Raw genomic sequence first — 25514 nt, forward strand, 5'->3', positions numbered from 1 at the left:
TTCTTTTTTTTTTTTTTTTTAAGCTCTCATCCTCTACTTTCATGTATCAATACTTCGAATCGTTGCGCGTGTTCAAGTAGTCACATCAGTACACAGCAGCTCGTCCTAGGTTTGTTATCGTTTTGTAAGAGCACGGTAGGTTCGGTTGGTTGGTCCTTGGAGCGTGAAATTTCTACAGGCAATCCCGAACTTCCATTATCTTTTTCAGAAGGTACATTGTCTGCGTTAGCCGCACTAGTGGACTCTTTTTGTTCAATTACAGCAGACTTTAGGGCTCCCGAATTGTTTTGTCCAAAAGACACTAATGAAGGTTTTTGCGTTGTGCTCTCTTTTCTGCTGGTAAAAGCCAATGATGAGTACGTATTGGTGCTCATAGTAGCATTAGCTGCACCTGAAGTGCCAGCGAGTGGACTCCCGGGTGCAGCAAGACTTGACCCTACACGAGCAGTAGCTGCCGTTTCTTTCCTTGTGACTTGTACACCCGCCTGTGCAGGTGGAAATACATGATTCGGATATTCGATTGGGTCACCACCACCACCACCACCACCACTATACTGTGCTATCAAACCAGACTCTGGTAGTCTAACACTCTGTGCGAATGAGCTACTATTTGATTGTGGATGCATGTCATCTACACAATAAAGACTACGTACGAATGAGCTCTTAGTAGATGGTGGATCCACACCATCATAATAATAAACACTATGTACAAATGAGCTCCTACCTGATAGTGGATCCACGTCATCTACACAATGAACACTGGGTCTGTATGAGTTCACATTCGATGGTGAATGGACGCAACGTACAGTACATCTACCATACGACATTCTACTTGCACTAGCACGCATAGAATGCGATTCAACTGGTGAGGTCACTTCTTTTCCACCTCTAAGATGTTTTGGTAACCTGGAATTGTCGTCTGTTGTAACTCCCTTTTTCTGCTTTTGTTGGCCTACCTCAGTGACATTTCGGGATGTTGCACGAGCTGCCCGCCCTCTCTTTATTCTTACATCAGAGCGATACGTGGTTTTAGTTGCTTTTGGCCAGATATTCGAGGAGATACTGTTACTAGGAGTATCGGACGGTGGGGTCAGCATTGGATGCATGCCAAGGAGTTTCACTTGTTCACTGCGTGCAGGACCACCACTAGTATTAGTCCCTCCCCGTTTCTGCGGAGTACGACGGGGTTGCCGAACCGCCGGCGCCAGGCAATTTCCTGGGAAACACATTCCACCGCCGTTGTTGGTACCTTGAGGTCGTCTTCGTTGTGGTGGTGGTTGTGATTGTGACGTCCGAACAGACGGAGTACGCGTACTGCGGATCCCCCCACCACTCCCTTCATTGTTGGTTTTACTGTTATTCTTGGTATCATCTGCCTGGATGGCCTTCCAATACTCCTCGCTCCAGTACCCCTGGTCGGAGGGGGTGCGGCGGAACCGCTGGAACTCCTCCACGAGACCGTCGACCCCATCCCGCTCCGGCGGCCGCAGGAATCCCGCGGTGTAGAGGCCAGAGGTGGAGGCCGACACCCCACGGGAGGGGCCGCACTCCACGGAGAGGGTGATGACCGGCAGGTCCCGGCCCGCCTCCAAGTCCTCCCCGCTTCCTCCGCCTCCCAAACCCCCGGGGACCCCCGCAGCCCGCAGGGCCCCAACCGTCGGCGGCTGGTAAATCACTTGCGGGGCAGACATGCGGAGACCCCGCAGATACGGCACCTGCGCAAACACATCGCAATCCGGCCCCACCTGTGAGAGCTCCACAGTGGGGTAGTACATCGCCTCAGGATAGCGAACCGTCATGGGTGTGAGATGTAGGGCATGCGGCACCGCAGAGGGTGCAACAAACGACACGAACTCTGGTGTGCCTTTCGGCTTTGAAAGGAATGAAAAAGAAAAAAAAAAAAACTATGAAAAACAAAAAAAAAGAACCCCACACCTGTTTACTTTTTAATTAGGTGATATTCTTTTTTCTTTTTTTTTTGATTTTTTGCTTTTCCTTTGGTGCTGTTGTTATTGATATGCCTTGTCTCCCCAGATCTACCAAAAGAACTAATCCCCTGGTGTACTTCAATTTTTTTTCCTTTCTTGTGCTCCCTTTTTTTCTTCTTTATTTCTTTTGAAACGTTTCTTTTTTCCCTATTACTTTCTTCTTTTCGCTTTTTTTTTTTTTTGTTGGATTTTGGTTTTTTCTTTCTTCTTTTTTTTTTTCTCTTTTCACTCTTAGAAACCTACGACGTGGCGCACAATTCCTCCTCCTTTGTTTTGTGTATACCTACGCCTGTATTTACTAGCTTCCTTCTTTCCTTCTGCGCTGAATGAATGTATGTTTATGCAGAACTGCAAGTTTGCGTATGTGTGGATATATCCCCCTTCACACCACAAAATGATACAAACTATTCCTAAAATTGAATTAGTGAGACAAGAAGATGGATAAAAATAAAAATGCAAAAAAAAAAAACGAGTAAAAACCGAGTTACTACAATAGGAAATGAGTGTGTATTTTCGCGTATATGTACCCCATGTAATATACACAAACACACACAAAGAGAGAAAAAGTGAGCAGAGAAAGAAAATAGATCGAAACTCTTAACGCTTACACAACCTCTTAGGAGAGGATTATATATCCGTCGAAAAATATTGGGAAAACGTCTCCGCTGATGTATCGCCTCCTTCATTTTCTCTTTTCCTTTCTCTATTTCTTTTCTTTTCTCTTTTTTTTTCTCCTCTTGATTGCTCTTCAGTCCTCTCGTATTTCACAGACTCACATACGGTGTTCTGCTCTTCCTCTCACAATATCCTCACCTCAAACATGCCACTCTATTTTCTTACTCTGTCATGGTACTCACATGGACGTTTTCGTCCGCATGGCTTTTTACTGCGCTTAAGAATAGCTTCACAGTACAACGGTTCACCATCAAGTGAAATGGCGGCGGCAACTGCCGTTGCCCCAATGCTTCGTGGTGGTAGAGTGCGTGAGTGTGCATCTGATATCTCCTCACTCATATCTGTTCTTCGCACCGAGGCTGATGACTCCGTCTGCCGCATCAACGATTGCTGTTTTTGTTGTTGCTGATGCTGCTCTTCTTCTTGTTGTCCCCCATAGACACCTGTTGTATCCCCTTGCAGTGCCCCTCGTACCTTATCGCGAGTAATGCCTAAAGATGCAGCTGGTGTTGGTGTGAAGGCCATCACACTCACTTCGCGCTGGTGACTGCCGCCCAACGCGTCGAGGGATCGTTCATCATGTCGACGTGCACAAATGTGCGCCGTTGTGCGGGCGACTGCCTCCTCCAACTCTTCTTCTTCATTTTGTAGTGGACAACAGTTGGGCATTGCCGTGCGACGAGGATGTGAACCGTTAACCGTAGAGGACACAGGTTCTTCACTCTCCAAAGTATAACGCAGACGATAAGAGTCATTCCCATTCGGTAAAAGACTGCGCAAATGGGAGGCGATCACCTGTACACGTTGAGCTTCAACAGAATGATGAGAAACTATTTGCTCACACATTTTAAGTGCATCCGCGTAGCGCTGCATAAGTATGTAAAAATCCATCAGTAGCAATTCAGACTTACATGTATCCGGACATCTTCGCAAAACAGACTCCACAATGCTCTCTTCAGGAGAATCTGGTACTACAAGTCCACTCAGTAGTTGAATATTTTCAGTCTGTCGTGCTGCCCAAGCAAGAGCCAATGTTGCTACACCAGCCCATATTGTGCCACGAGATCTTCGGTATAAGGCTATCAGAATAGAGGAACAACCACGTTTGTATGCCAAAAACAGTAATTTCACAGCTACAGATGAATCTGTGTTCTTTACTGTCCAAAGGGTAAGTAAACTGGGAGTGAGTTGAAAAACCAATTCATAGGCTCCGCTGAATGTTAATCCATTAATAATTCCAGGAATAATTTCCAATAATGGAGGGCACCCAAGTACATGAGTTGTACCAACTTGTGCAGGATCTACTATGTGATGATCTGCCATAAATGCCAAACGAGCCCATATACCCAAAGAAAAGGGTAAACAGAAACTGTTAAGGAATTCCACATGAGAAACATTCTCATTCTGAAAAGATGTATTGTCATATTTGGGACTCATAAAAGTACAATATAAAACAAGGATAGCTGTCTCTGGTTTTATCATTGTCATTTGTTGAACGATAGTTCTCAGTGAAATTTGATCTGTGCATCCTATATAAGAAAGAATTGCATCAATACACATTGCTGGTGCAGCGTCCTGTGATCCCCATAAACTTAATGTTTCTAATGAAGAAACTGGCATCAATTCAAACTCTTGTTCAAATTGGCTACGCAATTCTGCTTGATAATTTACTGCAGATTGTCTTGCTTCTTCTAGATTAAGTACTGAACGAAGTGGTATATCCAGTTTATCATCAACTTCTGCAGCGTAAAGAAGTTGATATACAGAAAGACGAATGTATGTTATATGAAGACGTTTAATCAAATGCATAGATACACTCTGGTATGACTGTAAATCTTTATTAAGTTCACGTTCACGGTGTAAAGTCGCTACTAAACAATCTTGTAGAATAAGTAATTGCGACAATGCTTGTTCAATAGTTTTTAAATCCATCACTTTAGAAGTCATGACTTCAAGTTCTTGTACCTTTAATTCACATTTTTCACGTAATCCAGCTAGCTTCTCTGGTGCTGCACATACCACTTGATGACTTAATAATCTATTCTGTGATTCCTCAAATTTAAGGACGCTAGCATTTTGTTGCAATGACATCACACTTAGTGGAGATCCACCAAGTTCACTCTGTACCAGAAGTTCATATGCGCATTGTTTAACCGAAAAACTATGGATGTGACCACTCCAAATAAGAATACTGTTTGACCATCCCATTGGAGTGGGAGCCTCATATAATCCATCTGTGCTATGTAAGGCAAAGGCACAGAAGTAAACAGCTGTGGGAGTTTGAATAGCAATGTGAACACCACACGTACGATTTTCTCCCGTCATGAACACCTTCACATTATCTTCCGCATCGGTTGGAAGAGACAATTGTTCACTGAAGAGTCGCACAGGAATGGTCTCCGCCTCATCCATGGGTGGTGGAAACCAATACCCACAAAGTGAGTAATCATCACACAACACCCACAGCATAGATCCAGCTGCAAACACCGCCTGTATGGGCACGGCCTCTTCCGACACCTGCAGAGAATGCTGAAGTACACACCGCAGCGAACCATCATCAGATTCCCGCAAGGCCACAAGAGCCACACTGCCATCATCCAAAAGCACAAGGGCATCATTCGGCTGTTTACCGCGAACTACACCAGTCACGCAGGCATCCCCAAACTCCCATAATGTCCACACATCGCTCTGCACATTGCACTGTGTACAGCCGAGTAAAGTGCCGGTGGTTCCGCCCGCACACACCGCAACATCGCGGGAGCCGAGACGCAAACAAATCACGGCGTGATTTCCAGTAACACCACTGGGCAATTCACACACCGATAGTAACTGCGGACCACACACGAATGCAAGAGTCGACTTACCACTGTTACTGCTGCTGCTGCTGCTGTTATTATTATTACTGTTGGCAACCACAGCCACAACACCGGCGGAATTCACCGCAGCATCCACAACGTAGCGCATCTCTGATGTTAACTTCGTCTCCGCCAGCACAGCGCCGCTGGAAGAGAAGAGAAGCACACGGCACTCACTCACACTACAGCGGCGATTCCTGCCGGTCGCAACCGCCAACACCATACCAGCATCAAGAGAACCCCAATCCACAGGAGTTGTGGTAACGCGACGAACCTCTGTCATTCTATATCAGTGTTTCTACCTCACACACGCACACACACAGTACACACTTATAATCGTGTTTCTCTGATTATTTCTTTTTACTTTCTTTCTTTCTTCCCCCGTTCTTTGTTTTCCCTCTGTTTTCGTTCTTCTTTTTCTTTTATTATTGCTTTACCCCCACCCCCTCAGTGTCCTGAGTGTGTGTTTGTAATGGCAATTCCTGATCCTTCCTAATAGTGGTGGTGTTATTTTTTTATTGTTTTGTTTTTTTTTACATTTCGCGTGATTAATGTTGACGCACATTTGTACAGTAAGAATATACAATGAGAATAATAAGAATAATACGAAGAAAAGGAATAGAAGAAATAATAAAAACAAGAGAAATCTAAAGAACGAACAGCAGAAAACCCCCTCATAGATATTTGTTACCCTGAGAAAAAGAAACAAAACAAAAAAAAAAAATTATAAAGAAGTAAAAAAAAAAAAGAAAAAACTTCTTCTCAATTCCCACATCCCACAGCCGTAAATCAAGAATACACGACCCAAGAAAGAAAGAAAGAAAGAAGAAACGAATTATAAGAAAAATAGTCAATAAAAACCAAAAACATATTCTTTTTTTTTTTTTCCTCCTCTTCCTCCTTTTACGTACTAACGGAATGCCATTTCTCTGATAGGCGGAGAAAAAGCCGTCCACACAGTTGTGCATCCTGAAGAGCATTGTGTTGAACTGATCTCCCGGCAACATCAATGCCAACAAACTGACAAGCCCGAGTCAAATCCGCCGCCTGATGTGGATAGAGTGTGCGGAATACAGACTGAGTGCACATCAGCGGTGAATGTTCATCCCACACCAGCCGCCAACCGGCATCTAAGGACTGGCGTTGAAGGAATGAGGCATCAAATCGGGCATTATGTGCGATAATAGGAGGCAATTTAAGTGTCTGGCACTTCTGTTCATCACCGCCTGATTGTAGTTGAGATTTATCATCCTTGTTATTATTATCGATGTTGTGATATTTGGTATCATTTTCATTATTTTCTTCTTCTTCCTCTCCTTTTTGTTGTGCACATGTAGTGTCACCATCTCCATTGAGTTGAGAGAGAAATACCGCAAATTCTTGCAGAATGTCTTCTATAGGTGGAGCTTTTCGCAGTTCCGCCTCTGTGTAGCCGTGTACCCGCCGGGCTCTGGGATCACTGGCCCTTGTTGGCCGCACCACACGAAAGAAGGAACGAGCGCCTAGACACCATTGTCGCAATAACGCACCATCCCAGCGAAGTTCCACTGCCGCAATAGAGACAATATCATCGTAGTTCACAGAGAACCCTGTGGTCTCAACATCAATGCAAAGTGCAGTGAGAAACGTGGGTGGGTGTTGGTGAAGAACAGTGCGTTGCAGAAGTTCAGGAGGTCTGGTGTTTGGTTTAAGGGGTTGCACGTGATCATAGCCGCTGCGCGTAAAGAGGATCGTATCTCTAGTGAATTCCTTCACAGTACAAGTCGTCCTACATCCCTTTTCTCTCTCCTTTCCCTTTCCCTGTTGATCTCGTGGATTATTAGTATTGTTATTTGTATTATTCTTATTATTATTGTTGTTATTATTATTATTATCGTTTTTGGTGATGGCGAGGCTCCATGATGGCGGCAACGACTTCACGGCGTCTGCAGTGACGAGTGTGTTCGTCGCCCCGCGAGAACGTTTGCGACTGCCTTCACGTAGCGAGTCCAGCACTCCAGGCCTGAAGGAACACCTCTATCTATCATTAGATAAAGAAAGAATAAATAAAAATAATAAAAAAGAAACGCATTTTTAGTGAATTAGAAAAGTAAGTGAAAGATTTGGGGGGGAAAAAAAAGAAAAGAGAAGTTATAATGTTTTGTTTTTTTTCGTTTTGCTTCTCTCCCTTTGATTTGTCACCTGGTGGACGTAAATGAAACAGGACAAGAACGCGGGGAAGTGTTGTGTAGTCAGACTTTATGGATGTTTAAAAACGCTTCTCTCTCTCTCTCTCTCTCTCATCTATATGAGAGTGTACACATACTTTCTTTTTTTTTCGTGTTTTGTTTCGTTTTTTTTTTTTTTTTTCTTATATTTGCTGTACATTTCCTTGTTCACCTTTCTTTCATTATTTGATTTATTTTTTCTTTTGTTTTTTTCACCTCTCCTTGCGTTCATGCATTCATTAGTCATCTCATCTCTCCTTCCCTCTAGTGATAAATACTACTCAATCCGCCCTTTGTAATGAACTCCAACATAACAACAGAAAAAAAAAAAAATCAACAATAAATAAATATCAACAACAACAACGACAACAACAACACCACTGCCTCCTATCACAGGAATGGGAAACACTAGCAACAATCAAAACTCTTTCCTTTTTCTTTTTTGTATATTTTTTTCTTGCTTTTTTTTTTTTTTTTTCTTTCCTTTTCAACTCGCCCTCACTCCTCCCACTTCGTGTTGTTCTTCTTTTCTTCTCTTCTCTTTTATTTTTTCTTTCTCTTTAGCGCTTCTGTACTTCACTTTCCTATTCTTCTCTTTGATTCAATTCGTCTATGTTTACAACATCACTTCTAGCCGTCTTTTCCAGAACTGTGCCTCAAACAGCCGGGCACTCTGTCCACATACACCCACAATCGCCATCCACTGCACAGTCTTGCGTGTGGAGAGCAGTAAACAGAGAATGTCAAGAGCCACAAAGAAGAGTACACCCGAAGACGGAGTGCCCCCACGTTTTTTGCCAAACCACAACAACATCAACAGTGAGATGTGTGAAGGCAACACCGGCAACGCCGACACGACACCCCACACCGCCTGTTGAACTCTATCCGGAAGTGAGAGATGACCAGAGACATAGGAATCATGCAGGAGGGTAATCCAGAGAGTGATGACAGAGTACAGCAATACAGGAAAGTAACGGAAGTGTCCTCGTTCCAGATCTGTAAAGAGTATACCATCCTCCACTAATAATAAGAGAAAGAGAGAAGTGGCCACATGCAATCCCGGTTCATTGCCATTACACCAGACATTCAGGGTTGTTAATGCCGTAACCGCAATAACAGTAGAGTAATTCACCACCACACCTGCCTGTTCCACCATATCTGAACTAAGCGGCAGTGGAGATGGGAGAAGGGATTTACCAGCCAATCGAAACTTTAATACAATAGCTATAAAGAGATTGGTCACAGATGCTACAGAGAGTAATCGTTTTCGTCCTGTTGTATAGATAGACCATGTGAGAAGTGAATTACCAGATGTGTATTCGCGTATATCCACACCACCCATTATCACGAGTGTATACACCATAAAGCAAATAGAAACACCATAAATAATCCAACCTTCATTAGGGGCCATTTTGCGGTAGTGAACGACATCCAATGTTAAGAGTGAAAAGAATACAAATCCATACACACCAACAAAGAGAAGAAATGTCGGTACAGGCAATAAATACATGGAAAGACCAACAGAAATACATCCTGTAGTAATAAACCAATAACAGGCACGAATCAAAAAATGTATAGATGTCATTGGAAGAAATCTTCCCAAAACAAGAAGCATCATACCAAGAGCAGAAAAGTATCTACTGATATCATTCACATATTCATATTCAGTTACACTTAAAGAATCTGCAATACGTGTAGGTTGAGTAATAAGAAGAATCACACCTATTGCAAAAACTCCACGAACTACAGATTTCCATTGATTCATAAAGGAGTGTGGTATAGTATGTCGCACAAGGAATGGATAAATCATACTACTGAGAAATACCAAAGAAGTTCCAAACACTACATGTATTCTATTAGAATAGGCAAGACGACTTTGTGTAAGAAATTCATATACGGCTCTTTGGAAATTACGTGCTGTACATAAAGTGACAACGACAGCACTTATAATAAAGAGTATTGTAAGTCTTTTAGCATTATTACTCTTCATTTGTTTTCTTTTCTCTAATTCAAATAATACCACAACATACCCCATAAAAAGTGCTGCCCACCATACTATTCCAATCTCTAATGCATGAATACGTTTACTATCATGTTCATCTGATTCAGAAAGATAATATGAACCTGTCATCTCTACAAGGAATGTCATAATTTTCGCAATATAAGAAGCTGCTATAAAGGCAGCAGAAGAAATACCAAGTGTTTCATTCTTATAAAGTCTTGATGCTAACATCACACCAACAGCCGTTGTAAATAATACAAGTACTGCAGGATAAACATTTTCCTCCTTCTGTGAATATAAAACGTGTTCTACCCATGCCACTTGTAAAGAATGGGCAAAAAGTGCAATAACAAAAGGTACTTTATTTGTAGAAAAAGATACCGTAAAGGCTATACAGCTAAGTACATAGCACCATAAAACGTTTACTGCCACTATAGGAGTTGGAATAACTGCAGATTCCCCAAGCACATGTAAATCCACAACAATAAAGGAGAACATACGATACATCCACCACATAAGAAGTAAACTAGAAAAGATAGTAAATGAAACCATTGGTCCAGTATTAACACGATCCATAAGGAAGAAATTAATAGATGTTACGCATAATACTAACAGTAGAATAAAACTTCCTGGTAATCCTGCTGTTATTGCTATGAAAACACAAGAAATAGCGGCAGCTGCAACCAATGAAACGCGTATTTTTATATATTTGGAACTATGTGTATCTTCTCCCCGTTCATCTGCATCTAGTAATTTTTTAAGCAAATATATAGCGTAAATTCCAGTATACATCCCAAGAGCCAAAAAAATACCATTTAGTGGAGGAGATACTCCATTAAATAGGAATCTGTATCGTGAATGTAAAATTCGGTAAATGGCCCAATGTAATCCCATCACTATACTAAGAATGAGAAAAGGTCTCCCGTAAGTACCAACAACTTCTTGAACACCAAGTGGATCATTCTCAAGACGACTTTTTAGTGTTTTTCTTGTAGGAAGTAAAAACCACAAACTGCGCCGGGGATTCCAGCAAAGGTACGCGATAGGACCACATATCATTCCAAGTGTATTAAGTATGTTAGGAAGCCATGCCTCCATCCAGTTAATTTGAAAAGATAAGTAAATAACAGAAGGAAGAACTAATAACAATAGAGTAAATATCACTGACTCAGGTTTCCCATTAGCTGGTACTGGTACCACTTCATCTCTATCATCATTCTCTTCCGTTTCCCTATCTGCTGTTTCTTCCGCACCAATAGAACGATGTCGTTGCATAACAAAACTACTATCCATTGGTTCATAAAAATAATGATGTAATGCACACATAACTAACATAAACCAAGCAGGTGCATGACGTGAACCAACAAATGCCGTTACAGTAGATAGCAAAGATGGTAAAACGAGGATTGGGGTAATACCAAGCTCACAACGTTCCATTACAAACATAAGTTCTGGAAATGAAAGTTGAAGCCAGTGAAAATGCAAAAATGCCGTCATGGCTGATGTAAATAGTAAACCAAATATACTTAGTATCATGCATAAAGGACCCACACTTGAAATAGAAGCATGTAAATTAGATAGAAAAAGTGCTACACCAAATAGTGTGGTAGTACCAATAATAGCAAGTACACTTCCACGACGGTAACCAGCAAAATCCGCTACATAAGTTACAACACATCCTGTTAACAACACCGTCAAAGCAAAAGGTGACATTAATGGTATAGCTCCAAATAGACCTATTAACAATAACAAAACTACACGAAACATATATTTTGGGGATCCTGTTACAAACTCCAATGGATCCTTATCTTTGTCTTTATTATAACCAGAGTTTTCAGCCAGCATTGCACCTGCCTCCGTTCGGGATACTTGTTTAACCGCCTCACGTCGTGCCTGTTCACGTACCCAATACTCGGCGGAAGACTGAATTGCCGCGTTAGCGTATTCCTCACGCTGCGTATGTGCATCCTGAAGCCCAACAAGCGGTGCAACAGTAGAACTTGCTGAAGGCGGAGCTCCTTCACCCCACGAACTTCTACTGTTTGCATATTGATGATGACTTTGGCCATAGTAGTTATTCCCGACGTTGTTGTTGTTGTTGTTGTTGTTACTGTTGTTTAAAGGATCGCCAGGTGGGGGAGGAAAACTCGGAAACGAAGGGAGTTTCCCTTGTGAAGTCTCATCTGGTCTCATTTCTCCTTGAAGGTCAGACCGCAGATGTTTTCACTGTCTATATTACTCTTATTCACTACTACTTTGAACCCCTTCTTACACAGTCCAAGTCCTCCCGTTTAATATTTTTTTCTTTGTCTTTCTCTTCTTATTACTTTGTTTTCTTTATTTTTTTTTTCTTTCTTTCTTTCTTTTCTCTTTAACAATACCTACGCTCGGCGACAAGAAAATATGTGCGTACTGATCCGTTGGTTTTCAGAAATAATAAACCTAAAAAGAAAAAATATCATGGAAAAGGGGAAGAAAAAAAAAATAAAAGTAAAAGAAAGAAAAAATATCTAGAGCGCCGAGTTAATTATTGGCAGCATATGAATGAGGAAAACAACAATAATAATTTATAAAAAAAAAAAAAAATGAAAAAAAAAGAGAAAGGATTTAAACGTATTTCTTTTTCTTTCTTTTTCGTTATTCTTTTTTTTTTCTTTTTGGTTTTTGGTTTTCGATTGGTATTCCACCATGTGGGGTTCTCGCTGCTTACTAGTTTTGCACTGAACGCTTACTCGATTTTTTTCTTTCCCCCTCCAGATTTCCTTCTTCTCATTACTGTTTACTTTTTTTTTCTTCTTTTTCTCTTCTTCTTCAGGTTAGTCGTCTGAGTGGAGATGTGTATGTGAGATGAGATGAAATGAAATGTATTTATTCTTCTTCTTCTTCGGCATCATTTCCCTTTCCAGAGCGAGGCATATTTCGCTGCTGCCGCAACTCTCGCATACGCTGCAGTTTTTGAATGGCGTTGATGTCTTCAACGGCGAATGAGACGATAAGACGCCTCTTATCACCGAATAGAGTGGGATTGTTGTTAATAGCACGTAGTGCGTGTAAAGCTATTGGGTGATTAATAAACTCAATAAATGCATATCCCTTAGAGGTTCCAGCAGAGTCCTTCACCAGTTTAATATTCTTAATTGGGCCGTATTTACCCCACTTCTCCTTTTCAACACATTTCTTATTTTTCTTCAAAAATAAACGCACTTGAGTTGCAAAAAGTGTACGTAATTCCTTTTCTGTCATTGTGCGTGGTAAATTACGTATATTCAAACGAGTCGTGCTAACAAACATGTTACTGTTTCGAAGTTGAGCCTTTCTAGCCTCATAGTCCGCCTGAACCATTTCAAGATAACGAGGATGTAAACCTCGTGCGGCTGGAGTATCTGGGAGAATAAGACCTTCCTGTAGTAAATACAAATGCCGTGGATCATCTGCTGCCACCTTTGTTCGCTTCTTCTTCTTCTGTACGGCCGCAGAAGCCTCTTGGGAATCAGTTCTTGATAATACACGATGAACTGTAAAACGGGTTTCACGTATGGTTAAAAATGGATCTCGTGCGGTAAACGCATCTGTACGCATTTTAAACCGCATTCGCTTTGCCTGACAGTGTGAGAGTTCCTTTGTCTTTTCACGCCAGTCTGAGCGATCGGTGGCGGATAACTCCCGTGCATTCTGCTGGGCGTGTTCCATAATGCTGTTGGCCAACTCCACAGATCCACAGTGGAGAAATCCCGTTCCCGCCAGTGTTTTGGTGGCCTTATTCCGCACCAACAACACCCGCCGCACTTTTCCAAATCGTGATTGGAAGAATTGCATCAACTCCGCCTCGGAAGTATCGAGAGGGAGTTGTTTGAGGAACAATTGGGTATCGAGTGGATCCCGCTCATTTAAGCGTTCCTGCTTCTCCTCATCCACATCACTCTGGACTTCACCTTCCTCATCATTATACTCATCTTCATTATCATCCTCATCCTCATCCTCATCATTCTCACGAGGGCGTTTCTTTCGTTGGAATGGTTCCTTCTTTTTACTGTTGCCTTTGCCTTTAGGGTCCTGGTAGGACTTCGCTATGGCAACCTTCCAGTTGGGCTTCTTCTTCTCTAGTTTGCGCTGGATCTTCTTGCGAATGCGCTGCTGTGCCTTCTTCTTACGAAGGGCAGAAGGCGTCGGCTTGCGCTTTACCGTTCCCGTCGCCATCCTGTAAAGGAACTATAGAGGGTAGAGAGAAAGAAGTTAAGAAAAAAAAAAAAAAAAAAAAACCACGAATAAATAAATACATAAAAAGAAACAATAAAAAATAAAAAATGAACATTGTAAAGATGCAGAAGTAGAAAAAAAAAACAAGGGGAATGCAGAGAAAAAGGTTTAATAATAATGATAAAAAAAAAAAGTGAAGACTAGACAAAGATGGCCTAGAAGGGGTAAAAGAAAAATATTTTCCATCTGTTGTCTAACCAATAGAACAACAACTACTACAATCAAAGAAATATATATATATATATATATATTCTTTTTTTATTTTTCCATTTCATCTCTCTGGAACACCTTCTTCTCTCCCTCTCTCTTTCTTTTTCTTTCTTTGGGGGGAGGGGGTTTTTGTCTTCTGTTTCTTTGTTTCTTTTTTTCTTTTTTTCTTTGGAGAAAGGAGGAATATCTCTACGCCCTGTGTGCGTGCGCATAATTGTTGCTGTTGCCTCTGGCAGAATCCATTAATCCATAAAATCATTCAATCACATCTCAGCCAAACGTGTGAGTTTTTGAATGCGGTTTAGAAGCAAATCACCATTCTTGACAATACGATGATAATCAAAGTTTGTAGTATCTCCTCTATACGTGGTGATGCTATCCGAGACGCGATCCATTTTACATGCAATACGTTCATTTGAAATAAATGTTCCCAACATAATATCCAACACCGGTGGTGGAATACCAAAGGCTGCACTCATAGAGTTTAACGTAACGCTACTATATGAGTCAAGGAATTGCGTGAAGACCAGTACACGAACCTCACGGAAAAAGTAATTCACATGTTGTGCGAGGTAAACAATACCCCGAAGATGTTGACAAACTGTGTCGAGTGCAGGAAATACTTCCTTGTATCGACAGTTGTAAATAACATTAATAAGGTGAAACACATCCTTAATATTAGCGCTGCGCACTTCTGGACTATCTACAATCTGTTTCTTTAGTTCTGAACGACTCAGTACAGTGAGGCTAGCCACCACTGTAATGAGAACGAATTCATTAAAGTCCATAAGTTCACTGGCGGCAAAGGTAGAGATGGAATCCAATAATAATTCAGAACCTTTCTTAAAGTCACGAATAAAAACGTGATAAAGACCTTCGTAGACTTTAAGTCGATTCCGTCGTTCCCAATCACCATCTTTCATCAATCGGTGTGCATCACGAATTCCATTAGCAGCAATTTCATTGTCAGAGAAAGCAATACCCAGCAGAATACGCTGAAAACATAAATCCAATTTAGGACCTGCTGCCAGTGTCTTTCCAGAACACTCCATATTAAACTTAAGACATTCTTGTAAATCCCCAATTCTGGCAAAATGTTCACACTTAGCAAGAAGACCCTCACGAACCTCCACATCACCAAGATTCTCTTGAGCATCCTTAATACGTGCATCCAATTCCTCCAATTTCTTTCCATTAATAGTATCCATCTCATTTACTTTGGCTTCATCAAGAGTCCAGCCAAAAGACTCACAGAGAAAGCGTAAATAGGGACCCATGTTGTGATCATAGACTTCTTTAAGCATCGCCACTCTCGCCTCCTCACGTTTGTCTGCATCCACGTACTGTGAAGTATACATATGGCGCAGATGCAAGAGGGAAATGAGAGGATCCATTGGCACGGGTTCTTCCACGGGAAACTCCTCCTCCTCATTATCTTTGTTTACAGCTGCTGCACTTGTTGGTGGTGGGGGTGGCATGGTCTTTTTCTTCTTCTTGTTGTTGTTGTTGTTGTTATTGCTGTTGTTGATGATTATTTGAGAGACACTGAAAACAGGTTACCTACTATATATATATATATATATATATATATATATATATATAGTATAGAAAAGTAATGAGATGATAATAATGGTGGTGTGAAGAAGAAAGGAAACGAGAAATGAAGGTTTTGAAGGTTTGAGGAGGCAATAAAACAAAAGGAAAAAAATTAAACAGAATAAGATTCAGAGATAGAGGCAAAATATTAGAAATGGAAAGAAGAAATATTAATTAAAAAAAAAAAAACACACAAAGAAATATCGATACAACTGAAAGAAATAAATTAAAAAAAATGCCTTGGTCTAGCAATATAACGTCATATTCATAAGAAAATAACAACTATAAACAGAAAAAAAAAGTAAATAAAAACCAATAAATAAAAAAAAAATAATAATAATAATAATAATAATAATAATAATAATAACAATAATAATAATAAAGAGGGAGGATACTCATCTTAGGTCATACAAAATAGTGCATTTGTAAAATAATTAAGGGAGAAAGGAAAAGAAGTTTAATATTGTGGTACAATTGACTAAATATATATATAATGCATAATATATATAAGAGAAAAAACAAGAGAAAAAAAATGGTGAAACAGTAAATAATTTTATATATTGAAAGTCCTCTTCTATTTATACTTCTTCTTTTTGTTTTCTTTTTTCCTTCGTGCTTACGTTCTCCCCCTCATTAATAGTACTGGCACTTCTTTAAAATAGCATCTGTCTGTGCATCTAGCAAAGCCCATGAGTCTGCAATCTCTTGCATCCCCTCTGATGCCTCCCCATAGTCGATATATTGAGTACTGTGTTCCCCACTAGTGACACCATTATAATAATAATAATCATCATCATCATTTCCATCATCATCATCATTCTCATTCTCATTATCACTGTATACTACAAAGGAGGTAGATAAACTGTATCCTCTTCTCTGAGGCTGACATGAGCTGCTACCCGTTGGACGCAGTGATGTAATGGACGACTGACTGCGTGTGTATTCTTCTACACTTCGTCTAGACGGTCGTGGTGCAGTTGCGAGTGTTACTGCTGTGAGTGGCTCTTTAATAGCCTTCATAAACATCCTATCACGTAATGCAGCCTGTGAACGTAATAGTTCCAACTCTGTATACATTCGAGATTCAGCACTCGCCACAAGTGCATCATTATCCACTATCTGTGTGGAGATAGAACTGTTATGACTCTCATTGTCATTCTTATTCTTCTCATATTTACTGTTTCGGCTCATATCAATACTGCTGTCTCGTTGTGGATGGAAACTACAATTCGCTGCCATTTCCTCTTCCAACGCTTCTCGCATTTGTTGTAGGTGTTGACTGCGTTGTTGCATCCAATTCTCTGTGCGGGCCAACATACGTTGAATGCATACATTGGATGATTTTCCCTTTGGTGTAGTAGATGAACTCCTTGATGTTTCTTGTTGTCGCTGTGGTAGTGGACGTTCATAAATTGGTCGCCATGACTTCTTTGCGATGATTCTACGTGCTTTTCTACTAATCTCTGGATGAAATGTTTCTTCCACATCTATTTCACTTCGTAGAGCCTCAAGACGTCTTTGTCGTTCACTTTGATTTAAAAGATCTGCTACCAATTTATCTGGTGTTCGGGGTTGTAGTTTCTCATCTCTCTCACGTTGAGAACTCATATATCGTGCAATTACATGTTCTTGATGTTGTAGTTGAAGTGTCTTCACTAACTGTTGTTGTTCCTCCTTATCAAGTTCATCAAAGTTAACACGTTTACCATTCTTAAGAACTGTTGGCATCGAGTTTGGTTGAAACAGAGGTTGTCCTGTGTTCTTTTCATACAGTTGTTCCTTTGCTTGTTTAGCGTAAAAGGCTCGAAGTTTTTTTAATCGCACCTGGCGGCGCTCCTTATCATCCTCTACTCGCTGCAGATATGCCCTCACAACACCTATTCCTCTTCTTTTGTTGTTATTACTGTTATTACTGTCATTCCTACAAAGTACAGTATCATCCTTATCGTCATTATTTTTATTATTAGTATTATTATCTTCTTTATCCTTTATTAGATTCCTCTTATCACACTGTTGTAGGTATATGAGTGCATCCCCAACTGCGGAATGAATGACAGGATGAAAAGAAGGAGACGCCAAGACATCTTTCATATTGTTCTCTACTGTAGAGTCAATTAACATATGGTGATCTGAGGCATCAACCTTATTAGAAGTTAGAGAATCAGCAGAGTGTACTGTTTTCGGTTCCCATAATTTACTCCGTTGTATCCCTTTCTTCTTTAATTTTTCTAGTACCTGCCGACTGCGGTCGTTCATCTTCCATTGTGTCATTATTTCATCTTCACCACGATTGATACGATCCTGTGCAACTTTCTTTTGTAATCGCATATCTGCTGATTTCCTCCATTCAATACATTTCTCCATAAATGTTTTGAGTCCTTTCGGTGCAATCTGTTTAGCAGAATCCGATATAGTTGGTTTAAAGGTACACTCCTTCGTTTCTTGCTCTATCATTGCCTTTTGTTGTTCCTCTCGCCATTTTGCGATATCTTGAATTCTACGCATTCCTTCTTCATGCAAGATATTACCCCGCGCACGTGGGGTGGGTGGTTCACCTAAGCGCTCCAGCATGTGTAGAAGAGTTGAGACTTTCTTTACAGGTGCATCTGCTAGAGCGGCGTGATAGAGAAGGGCTACGGCTGGTGGAAGATGAAGTAATTCCACTGGTTGATCATTAAATACAGTAACCTCCTCGGATATTCGCACACGTTTTGCAGTTCCTTGGGGAGTCTGTGATTTTGAAGGAGATGTGCTGCCGAGGAGTTCGAGCAACTCTGCAGTGGTGTGTGTATTGTCAAGAATGAGGCGATAGGCATCATGGTGGATCATGTCTTCATCTACACGTATTATAGGGACTGGGGAAGTGTCCTCTTGCATCTCTCTTCACTCTTCACTATATTGCTGGATTAGTATAAATGAAGGGGAAATAAACTAAAAGAAGTAATGGGAATAATGGAAAAGAAAAAAAAAAAGAATAGGAAAAAAAAGAATTACAGAGGGTTGTATTATACGCTGGTAAGCCGCTCAGGATTACTGATATCGCTGAAAATGTAAATAAAACTGTAAAAAAATAAATAAATAAATAAATAAATAATAATAATAATAATAATAATAATAATAATAATAATATGAACAATAAAATATGTAATTGTTTTCCTTTAATCGCATATGTTTTTGTTTTTCTTTTTTTTCTCCCCTCTTACTCTGTACCTTTTTCTAACTCGCTTCGAAAAAGAGACTTCTTCTTTTTGGCTGCAGAACTAACGTTTACAGAACCACCAGTAGACTTGAGAGATAACGAGTCCATCACATCGTGCTCCACCACCTCCCCGAGAACACAACCAGTGGAAGATGATTTCTCTACTATTTTCTCTGTTATTGTTGTTGTTGTTGATGTTGTTAGAGGATACTTCACCGCCACAGCGGGCTCATCTGGAGGAACAAACTGCACAACATCACTAAATTTAACACGGCGATTAGAGGAACTCACAGTACTCACTTCATCTGAATTGCTCTTCGCAACGCTAGAAACCACAGAGGCAGCAACTCGTCCTATATCCCCAGGTGTACCGAATACTCCTTCTGTAGCCGTTAAACATTTCTTCTCCTTCTGTTTCTCCTCCTTCTCTGTTTGTGGTATAGTTGTTGTTGCTTTTGTAGACAATTGTGTTTCCCCTGCCTGTCTCCTTCGCAGTTCCTCCTGTACGCGTTTCTCTTTTTTAGCTATCAGTCTTTCTGTCATGATCCGCTCCACCAATTCATCATCCTCAATTCTGTCTCCCAACTCCTCCTCAATCTGTATTAGTTCTTCCTCGGTTAATTGATCGAGTTCATCAATTACCGCCAAATCCTCATTCTCCAATCCCATCAAGAGAGACATCTCATCCGTCCTTGACGGCACTGAGGCCATTGGAGCATCAGAAGGCACAACTGTGGATGCCGCAGGTCGAGAAGAGACTTCCACACTCTCTCTCTCTTTCCCCTTATTGCCATGGATAGCATTAGCCTTCACAGCCTCCACCTCTGCCATTGCCTGCTCCGCGTTTGGGATCTCTGCGAGAAAAAGACTTTGTCGCTCCATTAACGCTTTTCCCTCCGCAACGAGAGCGACTTCTTCTTGTTGAAGAAATTCGAGACGACGACCGGCGATTTCACGTGCTTGCTTTGCACTCCGCTCTGCAAACCAGCTATCACCAAGAAGTACGAGAATATTGTTTGTGTAATCCATAGTAGATTCAAAGTATGCCATTCCACCCGCTACTGGAGCGAGCACAGGCAGTCGACATCTGTCCGTGAGGTTCTGCAACACATCCCGGAGTTTTATGTATTCCTTTATCTTTCTTTTGCATTCCAACAGTTGTTCCTCATTTCGTTTAATCAAGTAGTGAAAGAGTTCAGCCCCTGTGAGGACTTCGCCTTCGTCAGTGTTCGCCTCATCCATCATTACTATAGAGGCTAATACAATACAATCCCAAGAGCAAGAAGAAAAAGAGGAGGAGCAGCAGAAGCAGAAGCAAATAATAAAAAAAATGTACGAAAAAAAAAAAAGAAAGAAGCGTGGGAATAAATATATTATAAGCAAAAAAAAAAAGAGAGATAAAAATACCAAAAGAAGAGATCTGTCCAAGAAAAGACCGATATTTATATATAGATAGTTTTTTTTGTTTTTTTTTTTGTTAATGGCAACGTGAGAAAACTGACTTACATCCTTCGGTAACATATAACCGGATAAACCGTCTCGTTCTTTATTACTTCCATCATCACACATACACACTCTCCCTCCTCTCAGTGGTTTCGTACTTTCTGTTTTATTTTTGTTTTGTTTTTTTTTTTCACTCCCCACATTTCCCAGTTGTTGTCGTTCTTGTTTATTTTTTTTTTTTTGTGTGTGTGTGTGTCTGTGTTTCGTGTTTTTAACTCTTGTCTACCTTCTTTGACTGTGTTCCTTCAGATTCTCTTGCAGATGCAGCCACAAGTGTCTCCATTCGCAGTTTTTCCGTTACGCGATTATAATCATCCTGAAGGTCATCATCATATGGAGTAATGCGAACGGCCTGCTCTAGTAATAACAACGCCTTTCGATAGTCCTTTAGACCGCAGTGGGCCGCAGCTCCCCGCACACATGCCTTTAAGAGTGCATAGACATGACCACTCTGTTCTCCAACCTTTCTCGCTGCTGCATTTCGCTGGCGTATCATCTCATCAGCGTGTTCATCCTTCTCACCACTATTTTCATTATCATCGTCATCATCATCATCACTGTCTACTAAGTTTGTGGAAAGAGCACCAGGGCAACTCAGAGCCTCTGCAACTTCCTTGCAAAAGTCAAGCACATGCGAAGCCTCCTCTAGTGCCTCTTTAAACAAACCTTGTTGAAGTAGAGTAGCACTTAAGTTATTACGGGCCTTTACCTCGTATGGGTTCTCCTTCAAGATCTCACGATAAAGCGCAGCTGCCTCAGCGTACTTTCCTTGGTAGTAAAGTAAAGATGCCTCACGCATTTTATCTTCTAATGGATCTTTCTTCTCTACTAAACCATGATCTTTCATGTATTTTTCTATCAGTTTATAATCCTCTAACACATCTGTATCTTCACCAGGATTACAATACGCAGATGCTACACGTAAATCCTCAATACCACGCTCATAACATTGGCCCCAACAGTATGCGGCACCTCGTCTAGCATGAAGTTTCATCATAAGATAGCGATATCGTTCTTGTGTTAACTCGCTAGCTGGGGTATTTGATAACATTGTTAAAGCCAATGTACAGTCTTCTATAGCTTTCTTGTACTCAAATAAATGAATAAAACATGCAGCACGATTGGATACACATGTTAGGAATGCACCATCACGTTTAATAGACTCTGTATAGGCATCTGCAGCCGCTTTCCACTCACGATGTTGATAATGTTTATCTGCCTTTTCCTTCCAGAACATTGGACTATCTTCAATTCGTGTTGGCTTATACCGACTTCGACGGTAGTATTCCTCCTCTCCACGTGATCGTGTTGGCATTGCTGCAAGTTTTGGTGTAAAATCTATAGGAATATTAACAGTATCAACATGACGCACAGATGGAACTGACTCTTTTTCTTCCTTTATGTTAGGTACAAGAATATCACCAGGACATCTCGGAATTTGTCCAGAGGATTCTGTTTCCTTTTCTTTTTCTTGTTGTTTCCGCTTTTGTTCATCTTCCCAGGAATAGAGACTTTCCTCGGCCATCGTCTTTTCTTCTTTTACACGACTCTCAATAAGACGTCTTTGTGCTTTATCCACCTCCCATTGTTCTTCTGTCATGCGTCGTTTTTCCTCTTCTCTCTTCCCCGCACGTTCCTGCAGTCGACGGTTGTAATCTTCCTCTACGCGTTTCATCGCCCCTTCTCTTCTTTCACGGATTACATCCGCCCCGCAGGTATTAGTGTCTATGCAGAGATCCGACCAAACCCCAGGCTCTTGTTTGCGAAGTTTAAGCCGCAGACAAGAGCGGTCATCTGGGTCTATGAAGTGTGTAGATTTCCCTACATCAATGGGGTGTAGAAGATCCAGACTCAGTAGATAGGTAGGGGGTGCATTCACCTTCACCCAGAGGTCTGAGAGAAATACATCAATAGCATCTTTTTTAAATCCTTTAATAGAGACACGTAGGAGCACTTCACTATCGGTCTGCTCCCATTCATATAATGGCTTCACAGGCATAATGACAAGAGAAAAGGGATATTTGTCAGATGAAAAAACTAAAACTAAGAAATAATCGAATCCCTATTTCTTCTATTCCTCTCTCCCCAGACTAATGAATTTATATCAATAGAATACAAGGCATAAAAGAAAAAAAAAAGAAAAAAACAATAATAATAAACATTACACAGAATAAAAGTCAACTCATACTATTTTTTCATAGTGTCACAACTAGTAACAACAACACGACAAAGATCATAAATAACGTTCTTTTTTTTTTCTAGTTCCTTTGTGGTATGAAGGGGTGTGATAAGTGTACTTTTCGGTATTATGAAATTCTCCCAATAGATTTTTTTTTTTTTTTTTTTTTACTTTCTAGTTCCTTTTCTCGTCATTTTTTAGCCTACACATCCCATTCTCACGTACTTATAATCTTGTTTTGTCCTTTTTTTTTTTTGACCTCTTCTATTCCCAACAAACAAAAAAAAAAAAAAATTGGACTTCTATGTCATTTAATAAACCTTAGAGACATTTTGTTTTTTTGTTTTTTCTTTCTTCCGTACTTCACTTCCTTCTCCAGTTCCGATTTGCCTCCTCGGGAGGTTAGTCTCACATAAGCAAAGAAATAAATAAAAAAAGAAAAGAAAAAAGAGAAAACTTTGCGTTCCTACAGGTGTTGTCACCACAACAGTGTAACTGTCCACCCCCTTGCAATAAGATATATCCAGCTGCAAAAGAAAGAGAAAGGAAAAAAAAAAAAGATAATACTGACTCTCAAAAAAAAAAAAAAAAAAAAAAAAAAAAAAAGCACTGACAACTGAACCTCGTTGTTCTAAAGTGTTTCGGAACTGAAAAAGAGAGACACACGAACACAAAGACATAAAAAAAAGGGGAAAAGAAGAAAACAAAAAAAAAAAAACTAAATACGTACTCACTAAAGAACGCAATACACACATACTAACTAATAGATAAAAAAAAAGTGTATAAATAGATGCTCACGAAAACGGGCAAGTATAAAAGCAGATACTAAACACTGATAGAAATATATGTCAACTCACACAAAGCCAAATTTGTTATTACTTCCTTTTTCCTATATTGTTTGTTATTCATTTCTTTTTGTCAACGCAGAACTACCACCTATTATCTCTGTCTTCTACGGAGGGTGTTACCCCTGACAACCACTGATACAATTTTGATATGGCCTTACTTGCAAGACTCGTTGTACTATCATGCAAGCTCTCAACCACCTTGTATGGTGATAGTTTCAACGCATTCACCCAACCTGAGAACGTTATTGTGCTTAACGCAAACCACTCTTCTGGAAGGACCACATAAAAAGGCGGTAAGCCATCCTCCAGGGTCATCTTATCTGAATCTGGACAAGATGCGAGAACGGTGAGTATGGGGTCCTTTGGTGCCCGTCCATCTCGTTCATATCCGGCTCTCGGCACTTCCGTGGATTCATTCACGCGTCTTCGATGGACACAGCAGATATCGTAGCACCTATCACATAGTCTATTCCACGGTGAGGTGCATGTCTGTGTTTGTCCTTTTCTGTCCGGCAGAACACCGGCATGTGAAGAACAGTGATGACAGTAGATAATGCCACAACGTCTGCAGTGGTGGCGTGTAGTGATAAGTGTAAAGGCACGGTGGCAACTCTGACAGCACGTGACTGACTCGTTGCGTTGCCATTGTTGTCTGTTGTATGGATCGCTGACATCCTTTGCGATTAACCGTCGCTCCATCAGAGGAATGGCAGATGCCACTTGCACTGCTGTCAATAATGCCTGGTTCTGTGATTCGATCAGGCGTTGCAGTGCCTTTTCACGATCCTGTGTGTGTTCTATCTCCAAGTTTAATATGGCTTCCTTCACTTCCTGTTCGTAAGACATCGTCACACGATTAGCTATCAACATCATACGCACTCGATTGCGGATGAATGCGTTTAGTTCCATCGTTCGTGTTACTTCAGGGGGTGGTGGTGTAGTAGTTGGAGTTGGAGTTGGAGCGGGAGCGGGAGCGGGAGATTCCAAATCCACCGCTGCTGGAGGACTACTCGTTTCTTTCTCTTTTTCTTTCTCTGAGTCTGATTCCTTCAAGGCTTTAAAGGGGTCCGCTCCCATATTGTTAGCATTCCCGAAATCACTAGCAAGAGGCACTACACTTCTATCATCCTCATACATTGGCCACTGAGTCACGTCATATGTAAGCTCCAATACATTATTACCAAATATCATAGAATTACCCTCATATGTTTCAGTTTTATCAATTGGAACTTCATAACCTTCATATTCCTCCTTTGATTCTGATGATGTTAGTACAGCATCAACATTTTTCTTGGATTTTCCAATCACATCACTGAGTATTTTTTCATCCTCTATCAACACAAACCCATCATGCTGCATGGCATTAAATTCATCACTGAGCTTTGTACGCTCAAATGGTGTTAGTTTCTCTACTGCCTCTTCAACTTCTTTCTCCGTTATTTCAGGGAGAGATCGACGTCCCATCCAATAGAGAGCTTCATTATCTGGCATTGACGTTTCATCACTTTTTTCTTTTTTCCCCTTTTCCATAGGTTGGAATAACTTCTCATGTACTTTAAGCATCACTTCTGCTGCTTTTTTATCTGCAGTGTTCGCAGAATTAAAACATACTCTTTTTAGTTCTCTCTGGAACCACTCAAGTGAACCCTTCCTACCTGGATCATTCATTGCTTGAGAAAACTTATAATATTTTTTTATAATATCGTCCATAGTAAGATTATTAGCATTCGCATCGTAGTCTACAGAGTCTGGTTTTTCACTCGCCTGACATTCTGTAGCAGAAAGAAATCGAATATTTTTTGGTGAACCCCTATTTCGTATACTTTCCGCCTCATTTCTCAACGTACTTGCCTTTGTAGTTCTAACTGTGCGCCCATTTGAGCTTTCTTTTTCTTCATTCATTTCTTTTTTCCTTCTCTCTCCCTCTCTCTTAATTCCACTTCGTTTCTATCAATTGGTAGAATATGCAACGTGTGCAAAGAGAGACATACTAAC

General features: G+C 40.7%; 9 protein-coding genes across 9 annotated transcripts; all 9 read right to left on the reverse strand.

Moving 5' to 3' along the window:
• Positions 1-80: 80 nt before the first annotated feature.
• TM35_000221590 (uncharacterized protein) lies at positions 81-1799 on the reverse strand (the record flags this gene model as incomplete). Its single annotated transcript, XM_029027206.1, has 1 exon — positions 81-1799. One exon carries the CDS (start codon positions 1797-1799, stop codon positions 81-83), a length of 1719 nt encoding a protein of 572 aa, XP_028881426.1.
• Positions 1800-2816: 1017 nt separating this feature from the next.
• On the reverse strand, positions 2817-5801 carry TM35_000221600 (uncharacterized protein; the record flags this gene model as incomplete). The annotated part of the gene is made up of 1 exon (XM_029027207.1): positions 2817-5801. The coding sequence occupies one exon, from the start codon at positions 5799-5801 to the stop codon at positions 2817-2819; it is 2985 nt and encodes a 994-aa protein (XP_028881427.1).
• A 2540-nt stretch (positions 5802-8341) lies between these two features.
• On the reverse strand, positions 8342-11920 carry TM35_000221610 (uncharacterized protein; the record flags this gene model as incomplete). Its single annotated transcript, XM_029027208.1, has 1 exon — positions 8342-11920. The coding sequence occupies one exon, from the start codon at positions 11918-11920 to the stop codon at positions 8342-8344; it is 3579 nt and encodes a 1192-aa protein (XP_028881428.1).
• Positions 11921-12595: 675 nt separating this feature from the next.
• On the reverse strand, positions 12596-13924 carry TM35_000221620 (putative RNA-binding protein; the record flags this gene model as incomplete). The annotated part of the gene is made up of 1 exon (XM_029027209.1): positions 12596-13924. One exon carries the CDS (start codon positions 13922-13924, stop codon positions 12596-12598), a length of 1329 nt encoding a protein of 442 aa, XP_028881429.1.
• A 533-nt stretch (positions 13925-14457) lies between these two features.
• On the reverse strand, positions 14458-15672 carry TM35_000221630 (proteasome regulatory non-ATPase subunit 7; the record flags this gene model as incomplete). The annotated part of the gene is made up of 1 exon (XM_029027210.1): positions 14458-15672. The coding sequence occupies one exon, from the start codon at positions 15670-15672 to the stop codon at positions 14458-14460; it is 1215 nt and encodes a 404-aa protein (XP_028881430.1).
• A 751-nt stretch (positions 15673-16423) lies between these two features.
• TM35_000221640 (uncharacterized protein) lies at positions 16424-18667 on the reverse strand (the record flags this gene model as incomplete). Its single annotated transcript, XM_029027211.1, has 1 exon — positions 16424-18667. The coding sequence occupies one exon, from the start codon at positions 18665-18667 to the stop codon at positions 16424-16426; it is 2244 nt and encodes a 747-aa protein (XP_028881431.1).
• Positions 18668-18989: 322 nt separating this feature from the next.
• TM35_000221650 (uncharacterized protein) lies at positions 18990-20234 on the reverse strand (the record flags this gene model as incomplete). The annotated part of the gene is made up of 1 exon (XM_029027212.1): positions 18990-20234. One exon carries the CDS (start codon positions 20232-20234, stop codon positions 18990-18992), a length of 1245 nt encoding a protein of 414 aa, XP_028881432.1.
• A 469-nt stretch (positions 20235-20703) lies between these two features.
• On the reverse strand, positions 20704-22491 carry TM35_000221660 (TPR Domain containing protein; the record flags this gene model as incomplete). The annotated part of the gene is made up of 1 exon (XM_029027213.1): positions 20704-22491. The coding sequence occupies one exon, from the start codon at positions 22489-22491 to the stop codon at positions 20704-20706; it is 1788 nt and encodes a 595-aa protein (XP_028881433.1).
• Positions 22492-23600: 1109 nt separating this feature from the next.
• Positions 23601-25421, reverse strand: TM35_000221670 (putative zinc finger protein; the record flags this gene model as incomplete). Its single annotated transcript, XM_029027214.1, has 1 exon — positions 23601-25421. The coding sequence occupies one exon, from the start codon at positions 25419-25421 to the stop codon at positions 23601-23603; it is 1821 nt and encodes a 606-aa protein (XP_028881434.1).
• Between the last annotated feature and the right edge of the window lie 93 nt (positions 25422-25514).

This window comes from Trypanosoma theileri (assembly GCF_002087225.1).
Source record: "Trypanosoma theileri isolate Edinburgh chromosome Unknown TM35_Tth_22_V1, whole genome shotgun sequence".
NCBI lineage: Eukaryota > Euglenozoa > Kinetoplastea > Trypanosomatida > Trypanosomatidae > Trypanosoma > Trypanosoma theileri.